The sequence below is a fragment of the Bos taurus genome, chromosome 4 (assembly GCF_002263795.3).
Source record: "Bos taurus isolate L1 Dominette 01449 registration number 42190680 breed Hereford chromosome 4, ARS-UCD2.0, whole genome shotgun sequence".
NCBI lineage: Eukaryota > Metazoa > Chordata > Mammalia > Artiodactyla > Bovidae > Bos > Bos taurus.
In genome coordinates this window covers 60,945,450-60,964,272 of record NC_037331.1, presented here as the reverse complement: position 1 = coordinate 60,964,272, position 18,823 = coordinate 60,945,450, and the positions used below count along the sequence as shown (strand labels likewise).

Sequence of the window (18,823 nt, the reverse complement as noted above, 5' to 3'; positions counted from 1 at the left end):
GCGTTTGATACTGATCTAGACTCTCCTGGGACCTTAAGCACTGATTTTTCAAGGATTAAAAAGATTCTGACAACTGCTTTTGGACTATTTGTGGTGGATTGCTACAAAGAGGATGGTTTGCTCTAAGCTAAAATTCTCCAGGTGATAATTGTATATTTCACTGGTGGACAGTTTCCTTTTTAATTTTCGAGGCTTGTTTTGTCATCCTGGTCTTCATAAACCCTGGCTTCTGAGAACACAAGGACGGGGTCTGACAAGTGTCTGGATCAGGCTGAGGAGTCAGGGTCCTGCATTTTCTGGCTCCTCAGACTGCCTGCAGCAGGAACTGCTTTAGGCGGGAACACACACCGACGTGTTCTCTGTCTTTACAGTTCTGTGTGGAGCTAAACCAGCCAATCCTGCCCAACATCCGCAAGTGGAAAGGGCCCCGGGGATGCTGGAAGGCCGTTGTTTCAGAGACGCCCTCGACTCAGCTCCAAAAGGTACCCTCATCTGCAGAACGGGGATTTTCTTTCCATTTTCTTTTTTCCAATCACAGACATTTAAAATCTTTCCTTTGCCAACATCCTTGATGTAATGTTGTATTTCTGCCCGTTTTTTAGCTCTTTGCCATTTGTTTCAAAATGCCCTGGTTCTTACTTCCTGTTTGGATCAGGAATGGCCTGCTGCCCAGACGGAAATGGGAGCTGGGGTGTTGGGAGGAGAGGAGAAATCCTGTCTGGAGCCAAGGCAGCAAATGGGGTATTTCTGTCCTTTGTCCTTCTAATCCCTTCTCCACGGTTCCAGCCTCTGCCAAGTTTGTAGACAGCCCATTGTTCATTGACTGAGAACTTCAGATTCACTTAATTCATACGTGAAATATTTGCTTTAGTGGTAAGAATTGTGCACATGGAAATGGTCTGTGGAAACTTTCAGCAGACTTTCATTTTGAATTTTCTCTCATTAGTATTGCCCATATGGGTTTAGGTAAATCGCTCTATGTATGTATTTTCACTCCCACATATCGTATTCAAGACCAGTTTTTATTCACTTGAAATATTCAACATCAGTAGAGTTTTAGATTAAAAAAAAAAAAGGCTCCTGATAGTTAATTATGAGCGGATTACAAAATTTTCCTATAAATGCAGATGTTGTATTTTTATCTCTAGTTGTTGGTGCTGCGTGCATGTCAATTGTGTCTGACTCTTCGTGACCCTTGGACTATACCCCACCAGGCTCCTCTGTCCATGGGATCTTCCTGGCAAGAATACTGGAGTGGGTTGCCATTCTCTTCTCCAAGGGATCTTCCCAACCCAGGGGTCAAACCCATGTCTCCTGTGGCTTTGCATTGGCAGGCGGATGCTTTACCACTGAGCCATGTGGGAAGCCTGTTTGTATCTCTAGTATACCATTATAAACACACATGATATAAATACTTATCTGAGAGATATGGAGATCTGGGACTTTTAAATTGTAATGTTTACTGAATTAAAAGTATCCAGTCACTTACTGAAAATAAGCTTTCTTTTTAGTGCCTACTTTAAAGTGTGCTGTAAACCTTATTTCTCTGGGTTTGGGGGGTAAGTGATTACTGCAGGTGGTAGCCAGGAGGCTGGAAATACAGGATAATTGGAAGGTATCTGGTCTTTACCACTCCAGCCCATGACTGTCCCTTCTCAGTCCACATAGAAATAATACTAACAGGGGACTTCCCTAGTAATCCAGGGGTTAGGACTCTATACTCTCCCTGCCAGGGGCCTGGGTTCAATCCTGGTCGGATAACTATGTTCCCACAGGCTGCATGGTGCAGCCAAAAGTAAAATAAAAATAAACTTAAAAAACAGGGTTGGGGAGCTTCCCTGGTGGCTCATTGGTAAAGAATCTGCCTGCCAGTGCAGGAGACAGGGGTGCCATCCCTGGTCTGATAAGATCTCACGTGTTGAGGAGCAACTAAGCCCACACCATGACTGTTGAGTCTGTGCTCTAGAGCCCAGGAGCCACAACTACTGAGCCCACATGCAGCAACTACTGAAGCCCTCTAGAGCCCTTGCTCTGCAACAAGAGAAGCCACTGCAATGAGAAATCCATGCACTGCAGCTAGAGAGTAGCCGCCACTTGCCCCAACGAGAGAAAAGCTGGTGTAGCAATGAAGACCCAGCATAGCCATAAATAAATATATAAAAATAATTTTAAAAATATTTTTAATGGCTCAGATGGTGAAGAATCTGCCTACAGTGTGGGAGACCCAGGTTCAATCCCTGGGTCAGGAAGATCCCATAGAGAAGGGCGTGACTACCCACTCCAGTATTCTTGCCTGGAGAATTCCATGGACAGAGGAGCCTGCTGAACTATAGTCCTTGGGGTCAAAAAGAGTCGAACACAACTGAGCGACTAACACTTTCACACCTTTTTTTAAAAGGCACTTTACATACATGTATATAGGTTCACAGGACTCTTACAGTCCATTTAACACTATTTATCTGTTCAGCAGATCATTAGAAAAATGTCTTACTGTGTGTCAGGCACACAGTACTAGATGTTCATGGTGAGAAAACTAGACCCAGAAACCTGGCCTCTTTCACTCTCTGCAAGCCCAGGGCCGTGACTGAGCCTGACGGAGCCTGTTGGAGATTTTCAAGTCAGTAACCCTGCTCCAGGCTAGGTGTCAAGGCCACTGGGTAACAGTGTGTGGCTGCCTCTCAGATCACTCAGCCTCAACCCCTTCATCTGTAAAATGGGATCAACAGCTCCTCCCTCAACTCACAGAGTGGCTATAGCATTTTAAAGGATACTGTGCATTGAATCCTTGTTTAGCAGACACAGGCCAGTGCCTGGCAGGGTACCCGTGAGGCGGCAGGCGGTGCTGAGCTGGAAGCTGGAAGCTGCTCAGTAACCAAAGCCACCTCTTGGAGTCTTGTATTTGATCATCAGCATTGCCATTTACCGACTGTGGGGTTTCAGGGAAGTTACTTAACCTCTCTAAGCAGCTGAGTCTTCACATGACAAGTGGGCACGTGAGTGGCTGTCCTATGGGATGTGATGATTAAAAAGATAATTCTGTGCCTAGTCTGGGGTCTCCCCCCGCAATGTGCCCCTGCCAGAGAAGAGCCCAGGCACCCCAGCTGTGTGAACCTCCCTGAAATTACTGGTCTGGGAAATTTGTCAGGGGGACTAGGAGGAGGAACATGCTGTGGTTTGGGGATGTGCTTTTGTCTCAGAAACAGCCCCCAGGCAGGTCACCCCCAGACCCAGCGTAGAGTTTGCTACTTTCCCTTTATCTCCTCCTGGCCTTGCCTGCTGTTCTTCAGCTTGAGGCTGAGCACCCCACCAGACAGACCTCTCTGCACACTAACACCTCGTCTTCTCCTGCAGGGTGCCGGGTTTGCGGGGTTCCTGTGGGACACGGCGGCCGGGGTGGAGCTGAGAGATGCCGCCTGGCAGGAGAGCTCGCCCGGCAACGGGCATGGGAAGCCGGTGGGCCCCAGCCCATACCTCGCGAGGTTCAAGGTACCGCTGCTATTGCTGTGCGGGGCCACTCCTTCTGAAAAGGAGAAAAGCCCACTTTGAACTGTGAGCCAGAGAAGCCCACCTTTTTGCCTTGGTTTTATTCTCTCTCGGGGCTGGGTCAGCACACACACTTGGGGTTCCCTCAGCTGGGGAGCTTGTCCAGAGCAGGAAGGAGAGGAATTTGGGGGAGATCATAGCTCTGGTAACTTGGACCTCTGGGTGAGAAGGAGGTCAAATGGCTGCTTCCCAAACCTGATAAGCAGCAGAATCACCTGGAGAGATTTTCTTAAAATCAGGATTTCCTGGACCCTGCCCCAGGCACACACAATGTCTGGTTACCAGACTCACCTCCTGCGCTTCATCAGTGCTCTCAGTGCTGGGTAAGGAAGCTGCTCGTTTGGCAATCTCTGGATTAGAGGGCAGCCGAACTGCTCTGAGGACACCCTTCTCTTACTAGGGAGAAGGGGAGCCCTCCAGGGGTCACTGGGGCTTGGAAGGGGCTCAGAAGGAGCTTCTGGGTGGTGGGGCCACTGACACTTCCAGACAAGCCCTCTCTCTCCAGAGTTGGGAGCAGCAAGCAGACTGACCTGAGCTGTCTCTCTGATTCCCCTGGATGCCCTGGAAAGTATTCATGCACGGCAAACAGTCAGAAACTGGGCGTCAGGAGGCAGGAAAAGGCATCAGCCAAAACAGGTCACCAAGTCAGCAGCTGGCCTTACCCCTCAGAAGTCACAGGGTCGGGCGAGAGTGGTCCCTTGTCACAGAGCCCAGCAAGCTAGCTGCTGGGCGTCTGGGACACCCCCTTCTATATGCTCCAGAGCAGTTCTGGAGCCAGAGAGTTGCCGCAGACCTCAGCACAGTTTCTCTCTGGCAGCTCCGGGCTGGGGCTGCCCATGAGCTGGCGGCTGTGCTGACTGTGGTCGGGGTCTAGCCCACACTTCCCGCCTCCACACTCGCAAAGCTGCAGAGGTGCTGGCATTCCGTGTGCATGCACACAACCCGGGGTGTCTGTGGGTTGTGCTTTGGATACTGGTGTATCAGTCAGCCAGCTATCACCCCTGAACCCTCCTCCCCAGGGCCCTTTTGTATGTAAAGTGGCTGCACTGGCTTTGGCCAAGCAAGGCAACAGGCAGAACCAGCTAGTGTCTTGAAGAGGTGGGCTGGTTTTCAAGATCATTAAGAAATGCTCTCAGATTGTGAATTATTGGCTCAAATCCTCTGAATGAAGTGATCCCCTGGACAGGTATGAAGCTCCTGTGCTTCGTGTCACATCCTAGGCCAAGCAAGTTGTGGGGACAGAGATGTGGCTTCTCTCCCCAGGCAGGGTTTCCTCGCCCACGGTCTGAAGATGTCTCCCTTGAGGTCAGAGCCACAGCTTCAGAGAGAGCTCTCCTGGCTGGGCGGTGGTGATGGCAAACTGGGGTCACCTCTGTAAGATGAAGCTGGCAGCCCCCACTTGGGGGTGCCCTCTGCACACCCCTGCCATAACAAAAGGGTGGGGTTGCCAAACCCAGAGCAGCTGAGCACTGCTTTGGTGCCCTCGAGACTGACTCTGACATCACGATTCTGCCGCTGCTCCGGGGATGCAGGAGGCGGCATAGCCTGTGCTACCAGGACTCAGCCAGCTTTCATTCTTCATGTTTGAAATCACTGAGCATCAGGCACCGTGATCTCTAGCGGGGAAGGGAGCACATAGCAGTGGGTGGGATGTGGGGAGGTGGGGAACGAGGCGGGGCCCAGCTGCAAATCCTGGCAGGGGTTGGGGGTGACAGGCTGGCCCTGTGGGGAGAGCCCCAGGTCTTCATTAACAACCAGCTGCTAATGTCACCTCTTCCTCCTCCATAGTTGCTCAGAAGGGAAAAAAGCAAAAAAAAAAAATTGGCATTTCTAGATGTGCCTGGTTTTCCAGGCCCTAAGGAGGAGTAAAGGGGTGCAATGTAGGGGGTCCCCGTGATAGACAAGAGAGGTCTCGGTCCTGCAGGGGCCTCAGGAAGCTCTCACGATGCTGCCCCTGCTTCCTCCGGGGTGAGCTGCCCTGTATAGTTTTACCACCGTCAGTGTTTGCAAAGCTGCGTGGGGGCTGGAGGTAACGGACGCAGGCAATAAGAGCATCTCACCCTGTGTCTGGCGCTTTGTTTCATCTTGCCCAGGTAGGAAGTCACGACTTGACGCTGGTGAACCTTCACCTGGCGACCCTGACCCTCCCAGGGGGTGAGAACTTGAGCAAGAATCACAGTGACAGCCATCGCTGGGCTAGTTTCACACAGACCTTGCAGGAAACCCTGAAAGGTAGGAACCATCTTTCTGTGCGGCTGGGCTAGCGGCTCCCACTTCTGCAGGATAGGTGAGGGGTGCCCCTTCCCAGCGTCTCTCCCCTCCCTTAGGCTGGCTGTCCCGTGGGCAGCGATGCGTACTGAGGGATGTACAGGGAACCACCATACCGCCTGCATCCTGGGCAGCTCAGTGCCCCGTGCACGCTCACAACTTAGTCTCTGTGGGTCTGGCATGTGGGTTTCGTGGTGGGGGTTTTGTGGCTCTTCAGCCTCTCTTTGATGGACAGGATTGGGAGAAGGAGAAACTAGTGATGACGCCCCGTGCCCCCCATCATGGGCTCCACTGCCCCCCGTGTGCTCCTGTGGTGGTGTCCCCTGAAGGTGTGCACCTGCTCTTCTTGTGAAAGAGAGTTGGTGACGAGGGGAGTGGGGAAGTCCTGATAAGTCCTTTCCTTCCTGGTAGATAACAGATCTTGCTGACAGAGCCCTGAAATGACAGAAACACTGGACTTGAATCTTGGCTCCTTCAATGGTTGTAGGATGTCTGGGAGGTCACCACTCTTCAGGGGCTGACAGTGCTAACCTCACAGGGTGCCCAGGGCTGGGTGACCATCTGATGAAGGACCCAGGATATGGTAGGGGCTCAGCAGACTTGAGTTGAGTCAAAAACATGCCAGGGGGATTAAGAGAACACTGAAAAGAGCAGAACCTCAGAAAACAGGTGGACTCTGCTTTCCAGCTCTGCCCCCAATAATACCAAACATTTTCTATGTGTGGCTTACAAGGAGGAAGAGTTGAAAGCTGATACAGCTGTAAAGACTGCTGCTGCTGCTGCTAAGTCGCTTCAGTTGTGTCCAACTCTGCTGTGACCCCATAAACGGCAGCCCACCAGGCTCCCCCGTCCCTGGGATTCTCCAGGCAAGAACACTGGAGTGGGTTGCCATTTCCTTCTCCAGTGCATAAAAGTGAAAAGTGAAAGTGAAGTCGCTCAGTCGTGTCCGACTCCTAGCGACCCCATGGACTGCAGCCCACCAGGCTCCTCCGTCCATGGGATTTTCCAGGCCAGAGTACTGGAGTGGGGTGCCATTGCCTTACTGGGGTGTGTTCAGTTTGGCTTGTTTTTTCAGAGCACTGAGGTTCTCCAGGTGAGGTTTCACAGCTGGAGGCCTGCAGTTCTCTTCTGTATTCTAGAGTCTTAATCCATCTTCCTAGCTTGCTAAGCCTTTTTTCCCTTGTTGAATTGGCCCCTCACAAGGTGATTTATGAAGATGTGGCTACAGAGATAGTTCAAAGATAGTTCATTTTGAAAAGAGTTTTATCATGGTAAAATATATATGACATGAGACTTACCATCTTAACCATTTTTAAGTTACTTGTAACTTAAAGTATATATAAATATATTTACGTTATTTTATAACCATTACCACCATCCATCTCTAGAGCTCTTTCATCTTCCCAAACTGAAACTCTGCCCATTAAACACAAATTCCCCTTCCTCCCAGACCCTGACAGTCACCTTTCTACTTTGTTTCTGTGAACTTGACCTTTCTAGGTATCTCATCTAAGTGGAACCTTACAATATTTGTCCCTTTGTGGCCAGTTTATTTCACTTATGTCATGTCTTTATGGCTTGTAGTATACATCAGAATTTCCTTTCATTTTTATGGCCAAATACTATTCCATTTGTCGGTCAATGGACACTTGGGTTATTTCCATCTTTTGGCTGTTATGGATAATGCTCTTATGAACATTGATGTACAGCTTACATTTCAAACCAGGATGTGCTGTGACCAGCATTCCCCTTAAATTATGAGTCTTTGGGCTAAAAAAAAGTCAGAAAGATGTTTAAGTCAAGATACTTCATCCAAGGAGCAACCATGTGGGAGATTGTTCACCCACGGCTAGTCTCTAACCCATTATGAAGGATGCCTTGATAGCTTTTAAATCTGTGGACATTTCTGTTGTTCTTGATTTCAAACTTTTGCTTTATACGGAAAGAGGAAGGGAATGCGCAAGTCCCTTACTTCTCTGATAACCATAGGCCCTTGCTGTCTTTTCTGATATTCTGGTAGGGATCAGGTATTTGTCAGAAGACCTGGGTAGGGTATTGTTTCAAGCTGCCAGGGACTATTGAGCCACAGTCTGGCTCAGCCTTGCCATGCCCAGGTAAGGACAGTGACTCATGTCCCTGTGTCCCCTGCATTTAACTAATGTTCAGCTATTGTTAACTGGTGACACAGCAGAGCCAAGGAATCAGGAAGTGCTGCAGCCTGCCCAAGGTGCAGCTCGGGTAAATCGATGAGCAGAGGTAGTTTTGCTCAAACAAAGACTGAACCTTTATTCCACAGGCTTCTTTCTATCAGAGCAAACAGAGTCGATTTGATTAGCAAACTCTGGGCCTTTCCACCTTTGTCTGGAATGTGCACCCAGGTTGACTGACGTCAGTGAGGGCTGAGGGTGGGGGGCCCATCCACTGATGGAATTTTCTTCTTTCAGACACCCACCCCCCGCCCTGCCCCACGCAGGGCCTGCTCTGTGAATTCAGCAAGAGTCAAACAAGGCAGGGTCATGCTTGGCATCTGAGTAAGACTTACCCCTAGTGGGGCCGGGCTCCTGCTATTGTCCCTGGCATTTTATATATCTAGGACTCTGAGGAAGTCAGCCCCATATATTATCCCTTCACTCCTGGAAAATGTGTGTGCTCCGTAGTGTCTGATTCTTTGCGGCCCCAGGGACTGTAGCCTGCCAGGCGGCTCCTCTGGCTGTGGGATTCTCCAGGCAAGAATACTGGAGTGGATTGCCATGCCCTCCTCCAGGGGAATCTTCCTGACCCAGGGTCGAACCTGCATCTTCTGAGTCTCCTTCATTGGCAGGCACGTTATTTACCACTAGGGCCACCTGGGAAGCCCTAACTCCTAGAAAATCAGTGGGTAACTGTGGAGCCCACCCTGGCAGACAGCTTCCTGGGAGAATTTAGGGCCCTGCACCTCTGTGGGTTGTCAGAGGCAGGGAGTGTCTCCATGTCATCACCAAACTGCTTTAACCAAAGTAGATGAGTTGTAAGAAACCTGGACAGTCCAATTAAAAATGAGCCATTATTTTCATTCCCGAAGTTACACAGAGCTGGGTTTATTGATGCCTGACACCAGCATCTCTCCTGGGTTCAGAATTTTCTTTTCTTAAAAAAAAAAAAATGTGTGTGTGTGTGTGTATGTATGTATGTGTATATATATATATATATATATATATATTGTCAGTGCTGAGTCTTCATGGCGGCACACGGGCTTTCTCCAGTTGCAGCGAGCGGGGCTACTCTCTCGTTGCAGGACAAAGGCTTCTCGTTGCGGTGGCTCCTCTTGTTGTGGAGCACAGGCTGCAGGATGTGCAGTCTTCATCAGCTGTGGCTTTTGGCCTCTAGAGCATAGGCTTAACAGTTGTGGTACACAGGCTTAGTTGCCCCGTGGCATGTGGGATCGTCCCAGACCAGGGATTGAACCCACGTCTCTTGCATTGGCCAGTGGATTCTTTACCACTGAGCCACCAGGAAAACCCCCAGAACTGTCTTTTTTTGGCTCAAATATTTCATGTTTGTATCCTAATGAAAACCTCTCATTATATTGAAACCTTTTGTCTCAGTCTTTCCTAAGTTTTCCTTGAAATTTAATAAAGGTAGCATCTTTCTGTTCATTCCTTTTAAAAAATACGTTGCACCTTAATTGTGCAGTTTTCCTCATGCTTTGTTCACCATTTCTTCCATGCATGTTTATCTTACGTCTGCCAGGCAGCAGCCTCTGTTCCAAGCGTGTGGGGCTTTTCCATCCTAGCTCTTTGTAAAGAGTCCTGGATTTGAGGGCTTGGTGGCTTTGGTCAGAGCCTCAGCTTCTTACTTGCAAGAGGTCCCCAGCACACGGTGACGACTCAGTGGAGGGTCATGAACACTGGCCTCCTAGGAGTTGTTATTAGTATTATTCATAAGTTGACTTTCCTGTTGAAAGTTTGCACTGATTTCTCAAGACCAGCTTAGTTGGGCTCGCCCTGTTTTGGGTGCCAGGGTTGTTAGGATCTAGCATGAGGGTCACTGTTGCGTCTCTGTTGCTCATACAATGGCTGCAGGAAAGGCTTCCTTCCATCCCTCCCTCCCTCAGGCCCACTGGGAGAGGGTGTCATGTGCAGAACGTGAGTGCCCTCTGCTGGTGGCTTGTGTCATTTCACTTTAGATGTCTTAATCTCACAGCTGAGCAACTTCATTTCACTTTTCACTGTCATGCATTGGAGAAGGAAATGGCAACCCACTCCAGTGTTCTTGCCTGGAGATTCCCAGGAACAGGGGAGCCTGGTGGGCTGCTGTCTATGGGGTCACACAGAGTCAGACACGACTGAAGTGATGCAGCAGCAGCAGCAGCAGCAGCCCTTGTTATTGACACATATTCGAGTCCATGAAGATTTGTTGAGTGTCTCAGATGCATTTGGCCCTTGGTTATGAACTGCTTTCCTTAAAGCTTTCCTTGCAATGTTTCTCCCTGTGATAAGGTGGCTCCCCTGAGGGGAACTTCGAGACAGGAAATGATGGTCAGGCAGTGGACAGGAATCCCAGGGAGCCAAGCTGGGTCTCACTGTCCTTTTCTGAATGTCTCCTCACTTTGGAAAATACTTCGTAACTATCCCACTTACTCTTGTAAATCAAACTAGAGTTTGAGAGAGATGTTGAAGATACTTTAAAGTATTTTGCCCTATATTAGTGTGCTGGGGTACCATAACAAAATACCACAAACTGGATGGATTAAACAACAGGCATTTATTTTCTTACAGTCCTGAAGGCTGGAAAGTCTATGATCAAGGTGTTGGCAGGGTCGGTTCCTTCTGAGGCCTCCCCTCGGCTTGTCGATGACTGTCTTCTTCCTGTGTCTTCACACGGGCTTCCTTCTGTGCTCAATAAATGTTTGTTGATCTTTTGTTAACGATCTGGGCAAGACCCTTAGGGCCTTTTTGTGCTATGAGATTCGGAACCCATGATCCAGAACAGAGGTGATGTTGACATCACACTAACCAAATGTGTCACAAACCTACTCTGAAAGCTTGGGGGTTGGTGGGGGATGGGGGTGAGGGGGTATTGCCCAAGGAACTTGGAAGAATTGGGAGAATAAGAACCATGCCACAGTCCTTATCCTGGAGAGTCAAATCAGACAGTCACGATCCTACTTAAACGAGTAGCGGTCAGTGTTGGGTTAACTTCCCACCACCTCTTACATTTCTGAATTTCTTTCTTCCACTTCTAGGAGAAAAAGACGTGATAGTTTTAGGGGATTTTGGCCAGGGGCCAGACAGCAGTGACTATGATATCTTGAGGAAAGAAAAATTCCACCACCTGATCCCCGCACACACCTTTACCAACATCAGCACCAAGAATCCTCAAGGCTCGAAGGCTCTGGACAACATCTGGATCAGTAAAAGCTTAAAGAAGGTTTTCACAGGTAAAGCACATGTGCTGTTCAGAAACAGAGGGAGAGTCGCCTGTCTGAGCTGGCAGTTCACGATTGTCTGGTTTGAGCGAGAGTCAGGAGTGATCTTCCCTCCTCTGCAGGCATTTATGAGGTTACTGTTCAGGTGGCTGTATAATTATCATTCACACAGAGCCACTTTTAAGAGTGAAGGGGTTCTGAAAACTAATTAAAAGGCATTCACTGACCTACATCAGGGACAAAGCCAATGTGTGCTGGGCAGACCTGGTTATCGACTGAGCACTGGTCGCTGCTGTGAACTTTCTCTGCTGTGCTGAGTAGGGGCCACTCTCTGGTTGTGCTGCGTGGGCTTCTCATTGCAGTGCTTTCTCTTGCAGAGCACGTGGGCTTCACTAGCGCAGCTCACGGGCTCTAGAGCGTGGGCTCAGTAGTTGTAGGACACGGGCTTAGTTGCCCCACGACTTGTGGAATCTCCCTAGACCAGAATTCAAACCCATGTCCCTTGCATTGGCAGGTGGATTCTTATCCACTGGCCACCAGGGAAGCCCCAACTTAGCCTAATTTTAAGGATACCTGGCCCTTCAGCAAACACTTCTCAAGCCCTGTCATGTTCAGGCAGTGTGTTGTGGCCTGAGATTTACCAACATGCCATCAGCACCCTGCAGAGCAGCAGTTGGCGGTGAGCTGACACGTCACCTGGCATCACTATAGGATGCCGAAGTGCTTTAGGCAGGACTCTGCCAGACCAGAGTGTGGGGGGTAACCTCAGCACTGAAAAGATAAGCACCAACAGTTTGAAAAGTGTCAGTTGATAGGTTGTAGTCATGTCCGACTCTTTGTAGCCCCCCAGGCTCCTCTGTCTGTGTGATTTTCCAGGCAAGAATACTGGAGTGGGTAGCCATTCTCTTCTCCAAGGGATCTTCCTGACCCATGGATCAAACCCGTCTCCTGCATTGCAGGCAGATTGTTTACCGTGTGAGTCACCAGAGAAGCCCTTACTAAACACAAATAGTTGCAGATTATACTTCAGAGAAATGTTAAAAAAACATATTTAAGTACCAATGCTGGAGTCCCACTGTGAGATCAGGATGTGCAGCCACCAGGATGTGCAACCAAGACTTGGATCCTCAGGACCAGAATCTCCAGTCCTGGGCACCAATGTCCTGTTGGACTGCATCATGGGAAAATCCAAAGGATGAAGAAAGTGGGTCTCAGAGGGAGTGTCAGTCATCAGACTGGGCCAGATGCAGTTTGCAGAAAGGCACCGCTGGCCAGACAGAGGTCGGTGGCAGTTGGAGGTGGTGCTGGAGTGCTTGAGCAGACAGGGCTGGAGGAAAGTTAGAAACCATTTCATCTGTCCCTTGCTCTTCAGCTGTAGAAAGCGAGGTGCAGGGAGGAGTGGCCCCCATCGTGGGACTGTTGCCTGGGCAGCAGAACTCACACCAGAACCCAGGCCTGAAAGTGAAGGTGTTAGTTGCGTAGTTCAGGTCAGTTCAGTTGCTCAGTTGTGTCCAACTCTTTGTGACCCCATGGACTGCAGCACACCAGGCCTCCCTGCCCACCACCAACTCCTGGAGTTTACTCAAACTCATGTCCATTAAGTCAGTGATGCCATCCAACCATCTCATCCTCCATTGTCCCCTTCTCCTCCCGCCTTCAATATTTCCCAGCATCAAGGTCTTTTCAGATGAGTCATTTCTTCGAATCAGGTGGCCAAAATCTTGGAGTTTCAGCTTCAGCATCAGTCCTTCCAATGAATATTCAGGACTGATTTCCTTTAGGATGGACTGGTTGGATCTCCTTGCAGTCCAAGGGACTCTCAAGAGTCTTCTCCAACACCATATTTCAAAAGCATCAATTCTTCAGTGCTCAGCTTTCTTTATGGTCCGACTCTCACATCCATACATGACCACTGGAAAAACCATAGTTTGACTATACAGACCTTTGACAGCAAAGTAATTTCTCTGCTTTTTAATATGCTCTCTAGGTTGGTCATAACTTTTCTTCCAAGAAGCAAGCGTGTTTTAATCTCATGGTTGCAGTTACCATCTGCAGTGATTTTGGAGCCCCCAAGAATAAAGTCTGCCACTGTTTCCATTGCTTCCCCATCTATTTGCCATAAAGTGATGGGACCAGATGCCATGATGTTAGTTTTCTGAATGTTGAGTCTTAAGTCAACTTTTTCACTCTCCTCTTTCACTTTCATCAAGAGGCTCTTTAGTTGTTCTTAGCTTTCTGCCATAAGGGTGGCATCATCTGCATATCTGAGGTTATTGATATTTCTCCCGGCAATCTTGATTCCAGCTTGTGTTTCCTCCAGCCCAGCATTTCTCATGATGTACTCTGCATATAAGTTAAATAAGCAGGGTGACAATATACAGCCTTGACGTATTCCTTTTCCTATTTGGAACCAGTCCGTTGTTCCATGTGCAGTTCTCACTATTGCTTCCTGACCTGCATACAGATTTCTCAGGAGGCAGGTCAGGTGGTCTGGTATTTCCATCTCTTTCAGTATTTTCCACAGTTAGTTGCTTAGTCATGTCCAACTCTTTGTGACCCCATGGACTATAGCCTGCCAGACTCCTCTGTCCATGGAATTCTCTAGGCAAGAATACTGGAGTGGGTTGCCATTCTCTTCTCCAGGGTTTCTTCCCAACCCAGGGATTGAACCCAGGTCTCCTGATTACAGGCAGATAGATTTGTTACCATCTCAGCCACTAGGGAAGCCACCAGAGCCCAGGCCTGGGTCCGTTTGATTATCTGGGACAGTTCTCACTGAGGGCCATGGCCATGCTTCTAACTGCTCTGTCCTTTCTTCTGTGACTCTTCCCATTTCTTAAACATACCTTAAGCTTCACGTGTTTCTAAACCTTGACTTTAAAAATACCTTTACTATCTCATAAACTTCTGTAACTTTCTCTTCTTTACCCTTTTTGTAGAACTTTCTCCTTTCCCACCCGCCTTTGCAGCTTTGCTTTGTGAAATAGGACCTTCACTTTGGACACCTTTGTGGGAACTGTGTCCCTGTCTCGAACACTTATCCTTGCTGGTCAGATTGCAAGTGTTTGCCAAATAAGGACGGGGTGGGGGCCAGGAGGTATGCGAATGGGCAGGAGGCCTGGACCCAGGGTAGTTTCAGCGCCTCCTTGGCAAACCCTCACTTGTCTGGGAAATCCAGTGGGCTGAGACAGTTCATTTGCACAGGCAAGCCAGGTGACTGAGGGGTCTCGTCAGGGAGCCCAGGCTTGCAGACTATACACTGTTGGCCTCCACCCACCAGCTTGCGGCCCTCCCCCACCCCCATCCTGACCTCTGGGTCTGTCTTCCCTCTGCCTCCAGGCCACTGGGCTGTAGTGAGAGAAGGCCTCACAAACCCTTGGATTCCAGATAACTGGTCTTGGGGCGGAGTGGCTTCTGAACACTGCCCTGTGCTTGCGGAGTTTTACACGGAGAAGGACTGGACCAGGAAGGAAGGCCCTCGGAGCGGCAATGGGCTCACCCTGGAGCGGAGTGAAGCCAACATTAAACACGAGCGATGATGGCACCGAACAGGCGTTCCACCCCCTGACCCCGGGGAGTTCGCCCTTCCCCGTGAAGATGCAGAGCCAGAACCGCCTGCCCTTTTGTCCTCGTTCTGACAGCGGACAGTGCTTGCGCTGTGACCCGGCTGCCTTCCTCACAGAGTTTGTGGACTCTCATGGGGGAGGGAGCCCAGCGGGCCCTCGAGGTGCTGGATGGTCTGATCAGAAGCTGGGTAGAGAACTGGAATGTCTCTGATCTGTGGATGCCGCCAGCCTCAACCACTGGGGGTGATCACCACACTGCCTGGACTGCAGCCCAGAGGGAATAGCCGTGGAGGCTGGAGGCAGAGCTCTCTTTCCTGACCACCAGTCTATGATGTTCTGACTGCAAATTCTGTGAAAAGCTTTTAACTTGAGTACTCTCCTCAAATATTTTGAGTGATGATTTTTAGTTTTGTTTTGAAAAAATAAACAGAGATGAACCTGCCTGGCTGCAGTGAGAGCCTGGGGGCAGTCCCCTGTCCTGTGTGTTTTGTGCCCTCTTCTGATGTCCTGGGCAGGGTGGGGAAAGGGAGAGGCTGCGGCCTGCAGGGTCCGAACACAAGGCACCCCTAACCCTGGGAGTTCCTTTTGCATCCTCGCCTTGAGATCCTGCAGAGGTACCCATCACACCTCACTGACCCCCGGAATCTCTGTCCGATCTTTAGATTGTCTCTTCCCTCCCATCCAGTGCTTCATCCTCTGACCCCTTTGCTGGATCATCTATCACTTTGAAGAACCATTTGAATGATCTCCTTTCCTCCTTCCCCGTTCAATTCAGTTCACCTTCAGTTCCCCAGCATTCCCCAGGCATTCTCTACCCAGAGCCTCCATCTGCCGATCCTGAGGAATAGCTGTTGATTCTGGATCCCCAGGAAGCTAAGCCTGGGAGCATCAAGAGAGGTTGGGTCCTCCTTTGAGCATGGGTGTTGGGGGTGGGGGGCGGGACATGTGGGTTAACTGCCATCAAGTACTCTTTCCTTCCCAGGTTGGGGTCTCCTGTAGGTCCCCATGAGACTGGGATTATAATGCCCATTTCACAGCCGAAGAAACAGGCTTATGGGGTTTCACCTCCTGAAGGTCATGCAGCCAGTAAGTACATAGACGGGATCCACACTCAGTCCAAAGCCCATGCACACATCTCAGCCCTATGCTGCTGGCACTGACGTGTGAAAGAGTTAACAATGGCAGTGAATGTGTGGACCACCATCACCACCAGTGGGAATCTAGTGACTTGAAACCCAAGGCTGGATGGGCAGTGAAAGGGTCCCTGTCCATCAAAGGATGGACACCTGGGGCATCGGGCTCCCGGGAGCATCATTGGTCATGAGCACAGGAAGGAAACCCCTTTCCGGGAGCTTTTTGGGTACCTGGTCATCACCCATTACTACTCCCAGGAGCTGTCTCTCCAGTGGGTGGGTGAGCAGCGCCTGGAGACCTGGAACCTGTGATAGCTGAGTCTTGACTGAAAGCAGTCAAGTTAGAATGAAAAGTCGTGGTGGGTAGGAAGGGGTGCTTCTCAGCTGAGCTGACCTTTTTTGGTACTTTGCTGCTGCTGCTAAGTTGCTTCAGTCGTGTCCAACTCTGTGCGATCCCTTTGACGGCAGCCCACCAGGCTCCCCCGTCCCTGGGATTCTCCAGGCAAGAACACTGGAGTGGGTTGCCATTTCCTTCTCCAATGCATGAAAGTGAAAAGTGAAGTTGCTCAGTCATGCCCAGCTCCTAGTGAACCCATGGACTGAAGCCTACCAGGCTCCTCTGTCCATGGGATTTTCCAGGCAGGAGTACTGGAGTGGGTTGCCATTGCCTTCTCCTTTATCTGCAGTTAAAACTTCCACCTGCATTCACCATTCAGATGCTTCAAGTTCTTTTAGCCAGATTTTTGCACAAAACTGTGGAGAGAAAAGGGCTTCTTAGGTGAGAAGAGGGGAGAAAAATCCAGTTAAACAACCTTTGTGAAAGTCCCATGATTTGAGCCAGAGGCTGGGGAGCTGAATGGTAGGTCATACACTGGAGTTTGCTCAGTGCCTCTGCTTAGCCTTGGCTGGATGCACACTCGCACCCCAGACACAGAGTGGGGGTGCTTGTTTCCTGAGGACCCCAGAAGTGAAGGCATTTCTTGGTAGCCACAGGCCCAGGGTTTGAAGGCAGAAGACCTGGCTGCAGAGTCCCAGCTCTGCTATGTCCAAGCTGTGGCCCCTGCAGGTTCTGCTTATCTGGCTGAGTCCTGGGTTTCTTATTTATTAAGTGGGGATAAAACCCCTCAGGGCTGCAGAGAATAAATAACATCTATAAAATTCTCAGCACGATCTCTGACCACAGAGCTCAACTCCGGGGCCGGAGCGGGGCGGGTGGCGGTGGCGGTGGGGGGAGCCATTCCCTCTGACACATGGTGAGATCTCAACAAGCAGCAGCATTTAAAAATAATTCTTCTATTTTTTGTTGTCTTCATTTTATCCCCGGAGTTTCTGTTATCCTCAACTGGAACAGATGCTTCGTGCTTTCCCAACAGTATGTTATCCTGGACTGTCCACTGGTCCAACCGAGCTCTCAAAAGTAAGGATCCCCACCCAATGGAGCCTGTCACTGATCATCCCGCCCCACATTCCATTGAGAAAGACCCAGAGGCTCTGGACTGCACTTCACAGCTCCTCCTGGTGGAGAAACTTGGTAGGACACCAAGTAAATCATCCAGAAACAGAACCTGTGCTTTTTTTCTGCTTGAGTTGACAGGATATGGCCGACTGTCTCCCAGGAGTAACAGCTGGACTCAGATGTGGAATCTTAAGTGGTATCGTCGCTGGTCTAACGGTGGGCACATTTAGCCTTTGAAAGTCTCGGTTCCCAGCCAGGCTGTGGGATGATGGAGGCTTCCCCCAGCAGAGAGTGCCTCCCTGGGCTCCTCCCTGCCTGGGCCTGTGAGCCTTTAGCCCAGAGGCAGGATATTCATAAAACTTACAGAATTCAAAGCTCAAGTTTTCTAGAAGTGTTAAGATTAATTAATAATCAGATGGCTCATCTCTTCTCTCTCCCCCTGCACAGTAAGTATGAGAGAATTGAGTAGAGCTTAAAATCCAAAGGATACTTAAATTTACAAATTATGGATAGTTGTTGAAGCTGGGTGATAGGAACATAGGGATTCATGATGCTCTTCTACTTTTGTCTGTTTTAGACGTTTCATAGTCACAATGAAATAAATACATACATAATAAAAGGCCCAAGCTTGCCCCAAAATGACAATGTTCAAAGTTTTATACTTTTTAAACAGAAAAATACTACATTTCCCTGTAGGCCAAGTATGCTAAAGTCCTCACAGCAGATACGTAAACATGTGAAGGGAATTACAACTCTTTGTTCTTATGCCACTCCCTGAAGGGGCATTTTGCTAGGAAGGAGTCACTGAAAGTGATCAAGTGTTAATTCTGGAATGGTGAAATTAAAATATACGTATTTGGAGGTAAAATTAAAATATAGGTATTTGGAACAAAGACAAGAAAGGGATATTTAAAAACCTTGGGCTGCTTTTCATTCGTCACACATGGTGCACCCACGAGGTTTGGCTCTGGGGGTGATCAGAGGAGAGGGAGGAAGACCCCTGACTTCCAGGATCACTCGGCCATGGTTCTGGTCTGTGCCTGTCTCCAGCAGGGGCTGCAAGGGCCTGGTTACAGAATCCCCTGTATTCTCCATTCTCCCCTTGGTGAGCCTGGAAGAGGCAGAGGGGCTTCCCCTGAGGGAGCAGCTGGCAGGAATCTGAGTGCCAGGCCTTAGGAAGCTGGGAATCCTCATGCAGCAGCCAGACAAAGTGATTCATAACTGCATCTTCCATTTTATAAGAAAACCATAGGCCCTTTCATAAAACAGAACCCTGAGCCCCCAGACTCTGGGTGCTCCATGGGGAGGGCCAGTTCCTTCCAGCCCAGCTCTCTACCCAGTCTCCATGCTGTGGCCCCGACATCAAGGCACTCACTGCTGGCATGCCCCCATCCACTGCACAGATGAGCTTTGGTACAGGCCTAAGTGGGCAAAGGGGCTTCCCTGGTGG

General features: G+C 49.6%; 1 protein-coding gene across 4 annotated transcripts in view; it reads left to right on the top strand.

Moving 5' to 3' along the window:
• Positions 1–15,226, top strand: part of EEPD1 (endonuclease/exonuclease/phosphatase family domain containing 1) — a 191,522-nt gene extending 176,296 nt beyond the window's left edge. For all 4 annotated transcript variants that reach the window (XM_010804256.4, XM_024990619.2, XM_015469386.3 and 1 more), the window contains exons 4-8: positions 372–482; positions 3,352–3,486; positions 5,637–5,775; positions 11,036–11,230; positions 14,558–15,226. In XM_010804256.4, coding sequence (XP_010802558.1) covers positions 372–482; positions 3,352–3,486; positions 5,637–5,775; positions 11,036–11,230; positions 14,558–14,757 — 780 coding nt within the window. In that variant the 3' untranslated portion in view covers positions 14,758–15,226. The remainder of the gene's footprint in view (positions 1–371; positions 483–3,351; positions 3,487–5,636; positions 5,776–11,035; positions 11,231–14,557) is intronic.
• Positions 15,227–18,823: the final 3,597 nt, after the last annotated feature.